Source organism: Gobio gobio (assembly GCF_949357685.1).
Source record: "Gobio gobio genome assembly, chromosome: 11".
NCBI classification, from domain to species: Eukaryota; Metazoa; Chordata; class Actinopteri; order Cypriniformes; family Gobionidae; genus Gobio; species Gobio gobio.
Genome location: NC_137104.1, coordinates 55,562,676 through 55,576,502, shown reverse-complemented (window position 1 = coordinate 55,576,502; position 13,827 = coordinate 55,562,676). Strand labels below are relative to the sequence as shown.

Below are 13,827 nucleotides of genomic sequence, written 5' to 3'. Positions count from 1 at the left end.
AGCACCACTCAAACCATCATGAGCCCCAGGAAGACTCCGACATTTCTCTTCACTGTAAATTACTGACATGACTTAAAGTTCCTTAAACTGTGGGAAAAAAACAAAGACTTTTATTCTGCAAAATGACACTGAGAATATAAAACACAAGATCTACTCAACAACACATTTCTAAGGTGTAAATATCACGTTTACAAAACTCAAAAACTCATTTCTTTAAATGTGATTTGTTTATTTACATTTTTTGGAAGTGTTTATTAATTGTTTTATATATATATATATATATATACACACACACACACACACGCATATACATTAACTGTCAAAAGTTACTATTTTTAATGTTTTTGAAAGAATACTCATCAATCCTGCATCGATTTGATTACAAATACAGCAATATTGTGAAAAATTATTAAAATTTAAAATAATGTTTTTCTATTTTAATATACTTTAAAATATAATTTATTTCTGTGATGCAAAGCTGAATTAAAGATCTACTCAACGACACATTTCTAAGGTGTAAATATCACGTTTACAAAACTCAAAAACTAATTTCTTTAAATGTGATTTGTTTATTTACATTTTTTGGAAGTGTTTATTAATTGTTTTATATATATATATATACACACACACATATATACACACACAAATATTAAGTGATATATATACACATATATATACACACACAAATATTAAGTGATATATATACACATATATATACACACACACAAATATTTAGTGATTATATATATATATATATATATTTACACACACATATACATTAACTGTCAAAAGTTACTATTTTTTATGCTTTTAAAAGAAAATATATACTCATCAATCCTGCATTGATTTGATTAAAAATACAGCAATATTGTGAAATATTATAACAATTTAAAATAATGGTTTTCTATTTTAATATACTTTAAAATATAATTTATTTCTGTGATGCAAAGCTGAATTAAAGATCTACTCAACGACACATTACTAAGGTGTAAATATCATGTTTACAAAACTCAAAACAGTGATTTCATTTAAAACGTGATTTTTGTTTTATTAAAATATGAATGAAGTGTTTTTTAATTTTATTTTAATAAATTAACATGTAACATGTATACATGAAAATATACACACACACACATACATACACACACACACACACACACACACACACACACACACACACACACACACACACACACACACACACACACACACACACACACACACACACACACACACACAGAGTACCGGTCAAAAGTTACTATTTTTTATGTTTTTGTAAATAAGTCTCTTTTGCTCATCAAAGCAGTATTTATTTGATCATAAACCTGTCAGTGCTGATAATGTTATGCCTGATCGGGGTGTGTGTATATAGATCAGGCATAACATTATGACCATTGACAGGTGAGGTGAATAACACTGATGATCTGTTAGTGGGTGGGATATATTAGGCAGCAAGTGAACATTTTGTCCTCAGAGGAGCGAAGGCTGGCCCGTGTGATCAAACAGACGAGCTACTGGAGCTCAAACTGCTCAAGAAGTTAATGCTGGTTCTGATAGATCCTCGACGGGTCAGGACCGCAAACGGGGGACCAACACAACATTAGGAAGGCAGTCATAATGTTATGCCTGATCGGTGTATAGATATATGTTTTCTGAAGTTTGCAGCTTCTAGTGGAAATCAATGTTTTACTATTTAAAGTCCCTCTAAGCCGAATGTTAGGCTCTTGAACACCGTCTCTGAGCGTTCGGTCCTCTGGTCACACATTACAGACGCCGTGAGTTTCTACATCTCCATTAACTTCCTCTGAGACGTGTTTTGCTCACGTTCCCCCGAGGGCAGATGAGATGGAGTTAGTCAGTAACCAGAATAACCAGCGTTTACAGCGGCATAAACACGAACACTGAACATCCTGTGCCCGTCTGTCAATCAACTCCTGATGATCCACAGATTACACAAATAAAAACGCCAAAAGTGCATTTCTGCTGTTGTCTCACCCCACGAGGTGAGATCTTGCATTGAGCCCCAGTCCGAGGGAGATTGACAGTCATGTTTAGCTTCTTCCATTTTCTAATGATTGCTCCAACAGTGGATCTTTTTTCACCAAGCTGCTTGGCCATTTCCCCATAGCCCTTTCCAGCCTTGTGGAGGTGTAAAATTTTGTCTCTAGTGTCTTTGGACAGCTCTTTGGTCTTGGCCATGTTAGTAGTTGGACTCTTACTGATTGTATGGGGTGGACAGGTGTCTTTATGCAGCTAACCACCTCAAACAGGTGCATCTAATTTAGGATAATAAATGGAGTGGAGGTGGACATTTTAAAGGCAGACTAACAGGTCTTTGAGGCTCAGAATTCTAGCTGATAGACAGGTGTTCAAATACTTATTTGCAGCTGTATCATACAAATAAATAGTTAAAAAATCATACATTGTGATTTCTGGATTTTTGTTTTTAGATTATGTCTCTCACAGTGGACATCCACCTACGATGACAATTTCAGACCCTTCATGATTTCTAAGTGGGAGAACTTGCAAAATAGCAGGTGTTCAAATACTTATTTTCCTCACTGTATATATTTTTATATTTTATAAAAACATATTTACAAAACATGCTCAATTCTAAAACCTCAAGAAAATCAAAGCTAAATATCTGAACAAATTCTGTACCAAATTTTAGGTTGATATATCAAAAAAAAAAAAAAAAAATTGTGTGCAGTACCAATGTTTTCCACTAGATGACATGTAGACTTTCTGATTTCCATATATGGTTTGAGTGATCTGAACGTTATATTTTCATACTTTTCAAAATATCTATGAAGTAGACATTCTATTGAGAAGTAGTTTGGGCAGTAATGTTAATATTTGATTTGAATTCAATCTCTGAAATGCATATTAAAAAAAACATATGGAAAGAGTCAGAGTGCGCGTTATAGTTTGGCACCGCATCACAAATGACGAATCTATCGCTATTTATCTGTCATCTCTTTTGAAAATCAGTCACCAAATATGAAAACTAGAGTCTGAAAGCTTTAAAATGCTATATAGTTGGTCAAGATTACTTTAGGAGACTAAGATATTTGTTCTAAATGTATAAAGGCAAGTGTCCTAAGGGCCAATCTTAAAAATAAAAATGGTTAAAAGTATTTTTATAAATCGTAAATTCAGATATTTATTCTTTGTAATGTGTGAAAAGTATTGATATTAAAAGTGAATTGTTTGCACCTGATTGTATGTGTTTTTTCATAGTGTGATTTTTGGGGAATTGTATTGAATCCGATTATGGTCAATTTGACCCGGACCATAAGGAGTGTAAGCAGAAATCCAGCAGAGCACGCGGGTTAAAGAAAGACTTTCTACATAATAAAACTTAATGAAGTGGTCAAAATCATTTCTGACCCACTCGCATCTTTGCACTTTTTATAATCAGATGAAATGTAAAAATAACATTATATCATTTAAACATAAATATGAAACACAATATATTGTTTAATGGCTACAACAAGTCCAGTAGGCTATAGCACAGATAGATGTCATGTTTTACTGGTGAGGGTTCATGAGTGGAGCGCTGGCATCAGGGTTGCCAGGTTTTCACAACAAACCCAGCCCAATTGCTACTCAAAACTAGCCCAATCGCGTTTCTGGGGAGGTTCTCCAGTAAAATCGCGATTGGGGGGGTAAAATATGTCTTTTTGTCAGGGTTGCCCGCTAAAATTCGCATTCCCAGGGCTAAATATCACATCATTGGGGTCGCTTCAACGTGTTGCAGTAGCCCAATTATGTGGGAAAACCGCAGACTTGGCAACACTGGCATTTATTAAAAAATGGCCGGGTTTAAATCGGGCTCGGGCTCATAATTACAGTTAATGTATCGGGCCAGGCTCGGGTAAGGTCAGTCTTTTACTTTAACGTCACTACATTTGAAAGACAAATATCGTACTTTTAACTCCACTACATTTCTATCAAGGTCCTTGAAGTCAAAAGACGTTTCTGTAGCAACTTGTTTTTTTGCAGACAGCCTATATATGTAATCACTTTTGTAGGGTCATATGAAGTTTACCAAAATGTTTTGAACACTGATCAGTTTATTGCAAAATGGAAGAAGACGGTTCCTCTGCACAGTGTGTGCACCCATGGCCATATTAGAAAGTAAGTTTCAGTTTTCTGAAAAGATTAAAGATTAGTTTTGTTTGCATACACTTGATGAATGTCTCATAAAATGTGCAAAAATGTAAATGTGTGGGAGAAGAGAATCTGAAAAAGCCTCAAAGAGTTCAGTTCAGTCTGTTTGTGCCTCTCAGAGGCCAGAGCACGAGGACTGAATAGAGCTTTCTTTTGCAGGTTTTTCCGCACTTAAACAGACAAATACACACAAAATGTCAATTTTAATTTTGGAAAGTATTCACGTAAACAAAGTTGATTATGTCTTAAGTGAACGTTAACAGTTGGGAGAATATCAGATGTGTATCAGTGTATTGGATCCGTGCATTCTGCCTTAAAGTGACCGCAGCTTTGTAAAGAGCGTTGTAACTTTTATACAAGTATTTAAATTAGTTAAAGGTGGTCGTATGCTAGCATGTCGGATGGAGCATCACTGACTGGCTAAAACCACCAGGATGACATAGAGTGCATTCATACAACAATGCAACAATAATAAAATAATGCATTGACATAAAATAGGAAATTTACTTTTGATACTTAAGTACTTTTATAAACAAGTACTTCTGTACTTTTACTTAAGTAAAAATTGTTTTTTACAACTTTCACTTGTAACGGAGTAATATTTGACCAGTAGTAATTTTACTTTCCCTCGAGTAATGGAGTTGTATTTGTACTTTGTCCACCTCTGACAATGGCACGTGTTAATTTGTGTGTGCGTGTGTTTTTGTGTGTATAAGTGTGAGTTTTTTTGTCTGTTTTGCACTCTTGATGTTTTAGAGATCTTCACTGTTGAGTTCTTTTTTTCTGCATCCTGGCTGATTTGTAGATTGTATGCACAAAAAAACTCTAATATTAAAAATATTTTTGCCAATTTCCCATTAATTTCCTATGGGGGTCATTTTTTACCCGAAGACCCTGAGTGTGACTATTTTTTTTACGACCACTTAGACTTTTCAAATCCTTTACACCGTTTTTTTTTGGGGTGTTCATATACCAAGTTCCAATAAAGTCACCAAGTTTCGGACCATTCCGATGAAGCTAAGATTTGTAATTTTTTTTTATAAAACGCAAGATCCACTATAGTGGTAAAAATGTGCTATTGCGTGATAAAAATGCTCAATGTGTCCACCGGATGGCTCAGATCTCATTTAAAAAATTGCTTTCATGAGGCCTAGGCTTGACTCTAAAATGAAATACAGCTTTAATGAAAAAAAAAAGAAATTATATATATATATATATATACATACATTTTTTATTATATTCAATGGGAAAAAATGGGTCATAATTATTGCATAAATATTAATTATAAATCATAAAATTATCTCAAAACACCGAAAAAGAAAAGAAAAAATATTATTGAACAAAAATCATTGATTTTACTCAAATCTTTTTTATCTTAATCCTGCCCTCCGGCTCATTTTTGACCCGAAGGTCTTGAGTGTGACCCATAAATGAAGAACCCCAGAGTGAATAATCTGAATAATTCATTGTGTCTGCAGATTGCAGGAAATCATGGTCATCATCTCCGACTCGTGAAACGATCGTAATTTATTTTCTGTGCTGAAATATACATTTTAAAGCACAAACAGATGCATCAACATGCAAACACGCAGCATAACAACTGAGAGGACGTTTACGAGCGTCTCTTATCTCTCGCTGCGTTTAACAGCGGCCCATCAACACTTTACACACGCCGCAGATCTGTTTAGTCAGCTGGACACGAATAAACGTGAATGTGTTCATGCAGCGCTTACAGAGAGAGAGAGAGAGCATGATGGAGGTTTATGAGGCTACGTCCGGATGGATTTAAAGTCCTGAGGGATTCTGGGAGTGGCGGCCTGGAGGACGCGGGCCAGTCTGATGCCATGGAGAGCCCGCTGAAGACGCCTCCGTCCTAAACACACACACACACACACACACACACATCACACACTCCATTACACCTGAGACTCGTTTATGTCCAGAAAGAAGAAACTATAGAGCGAATAAAAACCTTACAGAGCCAATCATTAGCAAACCTGCAGTAGAAGAGACATAAACGTTAACATCATGAAGAAGTTCCTGGAAGTATTTTCCATTGCATAAAATAAGTCAAATACACATTAACAAACATAATAAGTCATTTAAGAGAGTAAAGAGACTTTATCACGTCATCCGGCCCTTAAACCTCTAATGTTCCCAGCGTTACAGCGAAGCCCCTGATTGGTGGATTGAGGGTTGTTTATGTCTCTTGCAGGAATATGGCTATTAAACTTTATTTTTTTTAATTAAGCTGAAATCACACCAGGTTATTATCGTTAAACTACAACTGTTAAAGACATTTGTCAACTTAAATTAAGTTAAAATATAAATATTTGATATGAAAAACTGAGAACTAAATTATGCTTAAGTAGAAGCAAATAAATGACAAATTGGAATTAAATAAACAAATAAATTTTTTTTTTACCTGAATAGTAATGTTTAAAAAACAAAAACTAATAAAAGTGACAAAAGCACATAACAAAATGACTGAAATATAAAAGCTAATATTAATATTAAATATTTGATATGAAAAACTGAGAAATGTTAACTAAAATATGCTTTAAATGTTAAATGTGTGTGGAGGAGCTCTGACCTCATTTGAAAGCTTAGAGTCTCTACTTTCTGCAGATATGCGACACTTTGGCATTTGTTTTACACAAAGTCACTTATTTACACGAAATTACTCTGGGACCATTTCCGCCTGGATTTGTCCGACCCAAATGTAAAAGCTTCCCACACACACACACACACACACACACACACACACACACACACACTGTCTCTAAACACACAATACTAGTGTCATTTTTACAGGAAACCCTTTGAAGTTTCATAAACCGCTGCTAAAGTGATAAACATGTGAGTATGTGTTGTCTGAGCTGTAATAACCCCCCAAAAAAGAGACGCTTTTTGATTTTTTGGTTATAAATTCATTGTTGAAAGTGTGTAACTCAGGCCCTGTGTGTTCTAGCACCCTGCAGACAGTCTGGGCTGTAAACACTAGATCACAGAAAACACTGGAAAAAAAGAGTTTTGTCTGGATCATGGATGCAAGATTTATTCAAATGAATCTGAAGGAAGGAATATTACCTTTTTTATGTAATTTCTGCCTTTATAACAAAAAATAATAATAATCAAAAAGCGTCTCTTTTTTGGGGGGTTATTACAGCTCAGACAACACATACTCACATGTTTATCACTTTAGCAGCGGTTTATGAACCTTCAAAGGGTTTCCTGTAGAATGACACCAGTATTGTGTGTTTAGAGACACTGTGTGTGTGTGTGTGTGTAGGGGAAGCTTTTCCATTTGGGTCGGACAAATCCAGGCAGAAATCCCCCCCAAAAAGGGTCCCAAAGCTGCAATTAAACCAATAAAATTACTAATTGGAATTAAATAAACAAATTTAAAAAATGTATAATGTTTAAAAAACAAAAACTAGTAAAAGTGAAAAAAAGCACATAACAAAATTACTGAAAAAAAGCCACAAAATTAATGAAAAAATACTAATAAAAGCCAATTCAATATATTAATAAACACTTTAACCCTATAATTAATACTAAAATAACTCAACTAAAACTACAACTATTACAAAACATTTTTATTGAAATAGAATATAAATATTTTATATGAAAAACGGAGAAATGTTCCCTTGGCAATTAACTAAAATATGCTTAAGTAGAAGCAATTGAACTGTTTTTATAATAAAGCAATTATTACTATTTACTTAACAGTAATTTTTAAAAAAGTGACAAAAGCACATAACAAAATTACTAAACAAAATTGACAAAAATTATAATGAAAAAAAAAAAAAGCTAATTCAATATTAACAAAAACTAATATATATATATATATTTTAACTATAATAGTATGTAATTAAATCTAAAATAACATAATATATTCTTAGTCTATGGAGAAGATTAATGTTTTAATGCAACTCAGCCTCTAAATTCAATTAAAATTAATTAATCAACTAGTTGCCAACACTCCTCAATTTTGTTTAGTTTAAGTATTAAAATGACTCCAATAACAATTAATAAAAAGTAATAAATAGATATTAAAGAAAAAAAATTGAATGAAACCTGAACATAGAAATTTAACTAATTCAAAATATATAGTAAATACTGTGACAGTATATCAATAACACTGCTATTACAGCCTCAGCACCCACAATGCAACGGTCTCCTCATTCCTCAACAACAGCCTGAAACACAGAAGATGCATTTAAGAGTTTCGCGCAGACGTACGTTTATGTAGAGGAGGGAGCAGGCGGCGGTAAACCGAGCGGTTCTGGGTGAAAACCAGCTCAAACGCCAGAGAGAAGAGCAGCTGAACGGCCTCATACTGGAGAACCCCCCCGCCATCCACTGAGCCCAGAACCAGCCCTGAGGAGAACCACACACACTTCAGCATCATTACTGGCTTAAAGGGGTAGTTCACACAAAAATTATAATTCTGTCATTAATTCCTCACCCTCATGTGGTTGGACACCCGTCAGACCTCCGTTCATCTTCAGACACAAATGAAGATATTTTAGTGTAAAGCTGATGCTGAGAAAGGCTTCAGATAGGCCTCCATTGGCATTCAGTACATTTACACTCACAAGACCCAGAAAAGGCACTAAAAACGCCGTTACAAAGTCCATCTCACCACAGTGACTCTACAATAATTTTACGATGCGACGACAATAGTTTTTGTGCGCAAAAAAAAATCAAAATAACGACTTTATTCAACCTCTTCTTGTCTTCCGTGTGTGTCTCCACGACGCATGTGTGAGAATATGACGCAGATCCGGCGTTCGGGAATCCATGAAATGCCACTTTAGGCCAATTTATAGACGCCGTACCCTTACGCGCACCTCTCCAAAAATGTAACAACGCGTCAATTCTACGCGAACCGCAAGCGCTGTGATTGGTCTGCCAGAACCCCTCCCTCAGGTCAATAAATAAATAAAAAATCTGCGATAGGAGTGTGTGTGTGTGTGTGTGTCCAGAAATTGGATGATAGTTCCTTACATCTGCTATAACACAATATTTTGCAGTCCAGCGATTCTTTATTGTAGTAAATAAATACATAGATCCGCTGAATATTGTTTATTTATTTTCTCATTAAAACCAAAGATTTTAATCAGTGATTGCATATCAAGAACAGGGACACATTATAGGGTATATTTCGTGAATGAAGTCTCCGCAACAGCAATCGATTGCTCGAGCCACCGCTACTGAAAACAGCGGCCACGAGCTCCGCATGGTTTCACAAACACATTCCAGCGCCAGATCGCCTTATTTAACTTTACTAATCAACTAGAGATGCTTAATTTGTATTAGATACAACAACTCAAGCTGCAAGAAAAGCCGCTCTCTCACTGCTGCTGATATTCTGACATGAATGTACAGATTCTACACAACAAACTGCTTCTTCTTCGGCTGTTGTCTTGATTACACCATCATGCCCGAGGACACTGCCTCCTAGCGTCTGCATGTGGAATTGCACATTGACGCAGACAACAGCGCAGAAGTATAAATGCTCACGACGGCGTCGGCTACGCGCGTAGAAGTATAAATTGGCCTTTAAGCCCCATTTTGAGAACTACGCCGAGACCTAAAGCACGATCAATGTAGAATTCAACAGCGGAGACACGCGCGTCTTCCTCTGCTCGTAGACAAATCTCTTCTGGGTCATGTGTCCGAACGCCGGATCTGCTCATATTCTCGCGCATGCGTCGTGGAGACACACACGGAAGACAAGAACAAGCTGGATAAAGGTGTTATTTAGATTTTTTTTTGCGCACAAAAACTATTGTCGTCGCATCGTAAGATTATTGTAGAGTCACTGTGGTGAGATGGACTTTGTAACAACGTTTTTAGTGCCTTTTCTGGGTCTTGTGAGTGTAAATGTACTGAATGCCAATGGAGGCCAATCTGAAGCCTTTCTCAGCATCAGCTTTACACTAAAATATCTTCATTTGTGTTTGAAGATGAACGGAGGTCTTACGGGTGTCCAACCACATGAGGGTCAGGAATTAATGACAGAATTTACATTTTTGGGTGAACTAACCCTTTAATAACCTTCAGTCAGAATCACAGATCATCTCTGATGACGAGGGCTACATTTGTTCTTGTTTGAGAAGCGATTAATGTTCACTTGCTGCCTAATATATCCCACCCACTAACAGAGATCAGTGTTATTCATAATGTTATGCCTGATTGGTGTGCGTCACAATTAGGGTTGGGAACCGAGAACCGGTTCTTATGCAGAACCGAAACTGATTTTTGAAAAATACCAGAACCACGCGAAATTCCTACGTTTCGGTTCCGAAAACGGTTCTGGTGTTTTTCCCGCAGAATTGGGCTACTTCAACACTGTTGCCACGGGCTGTGTTTCATGTCCGCGGGTTGAAGCGACCCCAATTATGGGATATTTAGCCCCGGAAATGCACATTTTACCGGAGAAGCCCCCCTGAAACGCGATTGGGCTTGTTTTGGGCTAGTTTTGAGAAGCAATTGTGCAGGTTTTATTGTGAAAACCTGGCAACCCTAGCTCACCTCCTCATGAATATTAATGACGTTGCCGCTTCCAGGAGTGAAACGCAGTTCAGCCTGAAAGCCCTCGCGCTACACATTTACGGTTTTGCGTCAGATATTTTCTCGTTGACCACCAGCATGGCGAAGAGAAAGTCACAAGTATGGATTCATTTCCAAAGAATGAATGATAATGAAGCAAAATGTAACATGTGAAAAGTTAATAACATGCAAAGGAGGCTGCACTAGCAAAACATTGTGTGCCACAGGGCTTATACCAGATTTATAGTGAAAGGCCTATATTATATAATATATATATATATATATATATTTGTCAACCGTTGAGTCACCATGGTTTAAGTAAGCGTTTAGGCACAATTACCTTTGTAATGCTGAATTGCAATTTATTATTTACAAGTTCACTGAATAACTGAATTACTATTAAATTAATATACAACTAATTAATAAATAGAACTAATAAATATAATTTATAACATGGTTTTATTCAGAGACAGAGAGATAAAATGTAATAAGACAATTCATTTGAAAAAAAATGTGTTGCAAGAATGGCTTAATTAATACTGTAATATATGTACAGTACAGCACTTTTTTTGACATTGCCAACCTGTAAATTAATTTTAGAGCTAGTAATAAACACAAAATGGATTGTTTGAGTTGCGTATTGTGCCTTTTTCCTTTACCACTAGTTGTTTAATAATTTTAATGGAACCGGAATCGGAACCGGAATCGTTAGGCGGAACCAGAACCGGAAAATTTCTCACGATTCCCAACCCTAGTCACAATAGAGAAGGAAAAGACCAGTGCAACTTCCGTTTAATGTCTAACTCTTGCCTGTGTTTGTGTGTCTGATGAGTTTATTCGTGACTCGAGCCATCGTCCAGATCATCTTCAGGAAGAAAGATGGGTTTGTCGCCACATTCAGACCCAAAGGGAAACTCTTCACGCACGCATGAAACCTGCACACACACACACACACACACACACACACACACACACACACACACACACACACACACACACACACACACACACACACACACACACACACACACACACACACACACACACACACACACACACACACACACACACACACACACACACACACACACACACACACACAGCATTGAATGGAATGTTTTAACGCTCAATCATTCACCACTAAAGACTCAAACATCACAGCCTGAGTTACTCAGATGTCTGTTCGTGTTAAACTTTTGCCACCAAGACAAATCAATTACACTTTGGTTTTAAAGTCTCTTCTGCTCACGGTGTTTATTTAATCAAAAGTGAAATATTCCTCCAGTGTAGATCAGCTGTTCTCTGTGTGAATGTACAGTAAAGTGTCATTTATTCCTGGGAATGTTCAGCATCATTACTCCGGTCTTCAGCGTCACAAACAACCTTTGATGAATCCCGTTTGATCAAGATTTATTCACTTAGGGAGAACTGCTTCTAATCTCTGTGATAACAGTTTTGCGATAATTTTATAGTCACAGTTAAGCAAACTTATAGGCCTATATGAGGGCCTATACCTTCTTTCAGTATCACAGAAATTCTAGCCGATTTCATAGAAACAGGAAGAGTGTTATGGCTTGAGAAATCATTAGCCATTAACATAAAGACTGATTTAAGCTGCGGCCAAAAAGTTTGATAAAACATCTGGGCCTGGAGATTTATTTGCTGGTAACAAATTAATTATAGAAAACACCTCTTCCATAGTTTGTTGATCTGAGGTTGTAACCCGAGGTAAATCCAAACTGTCTAAAAGAGTGGTTGCCTCAGAAATAGAAATGTTTTCTGATTTATATAAACCATTATAAAAATGTTAAAAACACTTATTAATTCCTAATGGATCATATATTATTTAATTTTCACTTTTAATGGCCATTATAGTTCTTAGCTTGTTCCTTTTTTAAATAATGTGCCAGTAATTTACCCGATCTGTTCCCAAATTCGTGCATTTTTTGTTGCAAATACAATTTTTTTTGTTTAATATAATTTGATTGGTCAAAGTTGAAATTTGCTCTAGCTCTAACTAATTTATTCCAATTTTCTTCAGATTGATCTTGCTTGTGTGACGCTTCTCTAAGTAACAATTCCTCTTTCAGACCATTAGTAATTGATTTTATTTATTTATTTTTATAAGAGGAGTATGATATAATATGTCCTCTCAAAGTGGCTTTCTCTGCGTCCCAAAGTATAGATGGAGTAATTTCAGATGATAAATAAAAAAAATGTAATTCTTCAATCCACTCTCTCATTTTTTTTTTTACAAAACATCTCATCTTCTAGTAGCAAATTATTAAATTTCCACATTTTAGATTTGGGAGTTTCATTAAGAGTGATTTCCTAACCATTGCGTGGTCTGATATAGAAATATTTCACAAGCTGAAACAAACTTCATACATTTTTTAGGACGAAAAAAATAATCTAAACGAGAATAAGATTTATGCTTATTGGAGAAAAAATCCTTTTTGTAGGGTTAACTTCTCTCCATGCATCTATTAATCCCGTTTCTGAACCTAAAGCACGCAACATTTTTGCCGATTTAGAGTGTGAGGATCTGTCCAAATTGGAAAGAGTTAAGTTGTAATCTCCTCCAATCAAATCAAATGTTCACACTTTTGATCAATTTAAAGTGTCCTCGCTGAATAAAAGTACACATTATCTTTCAAAAGTAAAGTGTTTTACCTGAGCGCCTGCAGCAGGATCAGCTTATACAAGCTCCTGTAAACGGCTTCCACTGAATTCATCTGGAGAAGAGAACATAAACCCTGATTCTGACACCACACATTAATATTAACGAGTCAGATTGTAACAGTATTCAATTTTCTGTTCCTAAAAGTAAGTCGTGGTAAAATCAATTCCCCTGTGGCGAAAACAAACAAGGATTTGTCCTTGCAGAACTGACTGTTGAGCTCTATGAAACTCACAGCCAATCAGAACGCATCGGGTGTTTAATATGCGGAATCGTAGGATTAAGAGCTAGTAAAAAGAAAGTAAACAACAACAGATTAGACGACGACACCCAATCAGTTATAGATGGACCAATACAACAAACTGGGACAGTTCGTCTGCAGTGTGTGTGTGTGTGTGTGTGTGACTGGTGTG

At 36.0% G+C, this 13,827-nt stretch overlaps 1 protein-coding gene across 1 annotated transcript in view; it reads right to left on the bottom strand.

Moving 5' to 3' along the window:
• Positions 1-5,683: 5,683 nt before the first annotated feature.
• Positions 5,684-13,827, bottom strand: part of tert (telomerase reverse transcriptase) — a gene marked incomplete at its 5' end in the record, with an annotated part of 31,149 nt that continues 23,005 nt past the window's right edge. The window contains 4 exons of the mRNA XM_079828605.1: positions 5,684-6,046; positions 8,419-8,556; positions 11,545-11,669; positions 13,408-13,469. Of these exons, the coding sequence (XP_079684731.1) occupies positions 5,943-6,046; positions 8,419-8,556; positions 11,545-11,669; positions 13,408-13,469 (429 nt within the window). The 3' untranslated portion in view covers positions 5,684-5,942. The remainder of the gene's footprint in view (positions 6,047-8,418; positions 8,557-11,544; positions 11,670-13,407; positions 13,470-13,827) is intronic.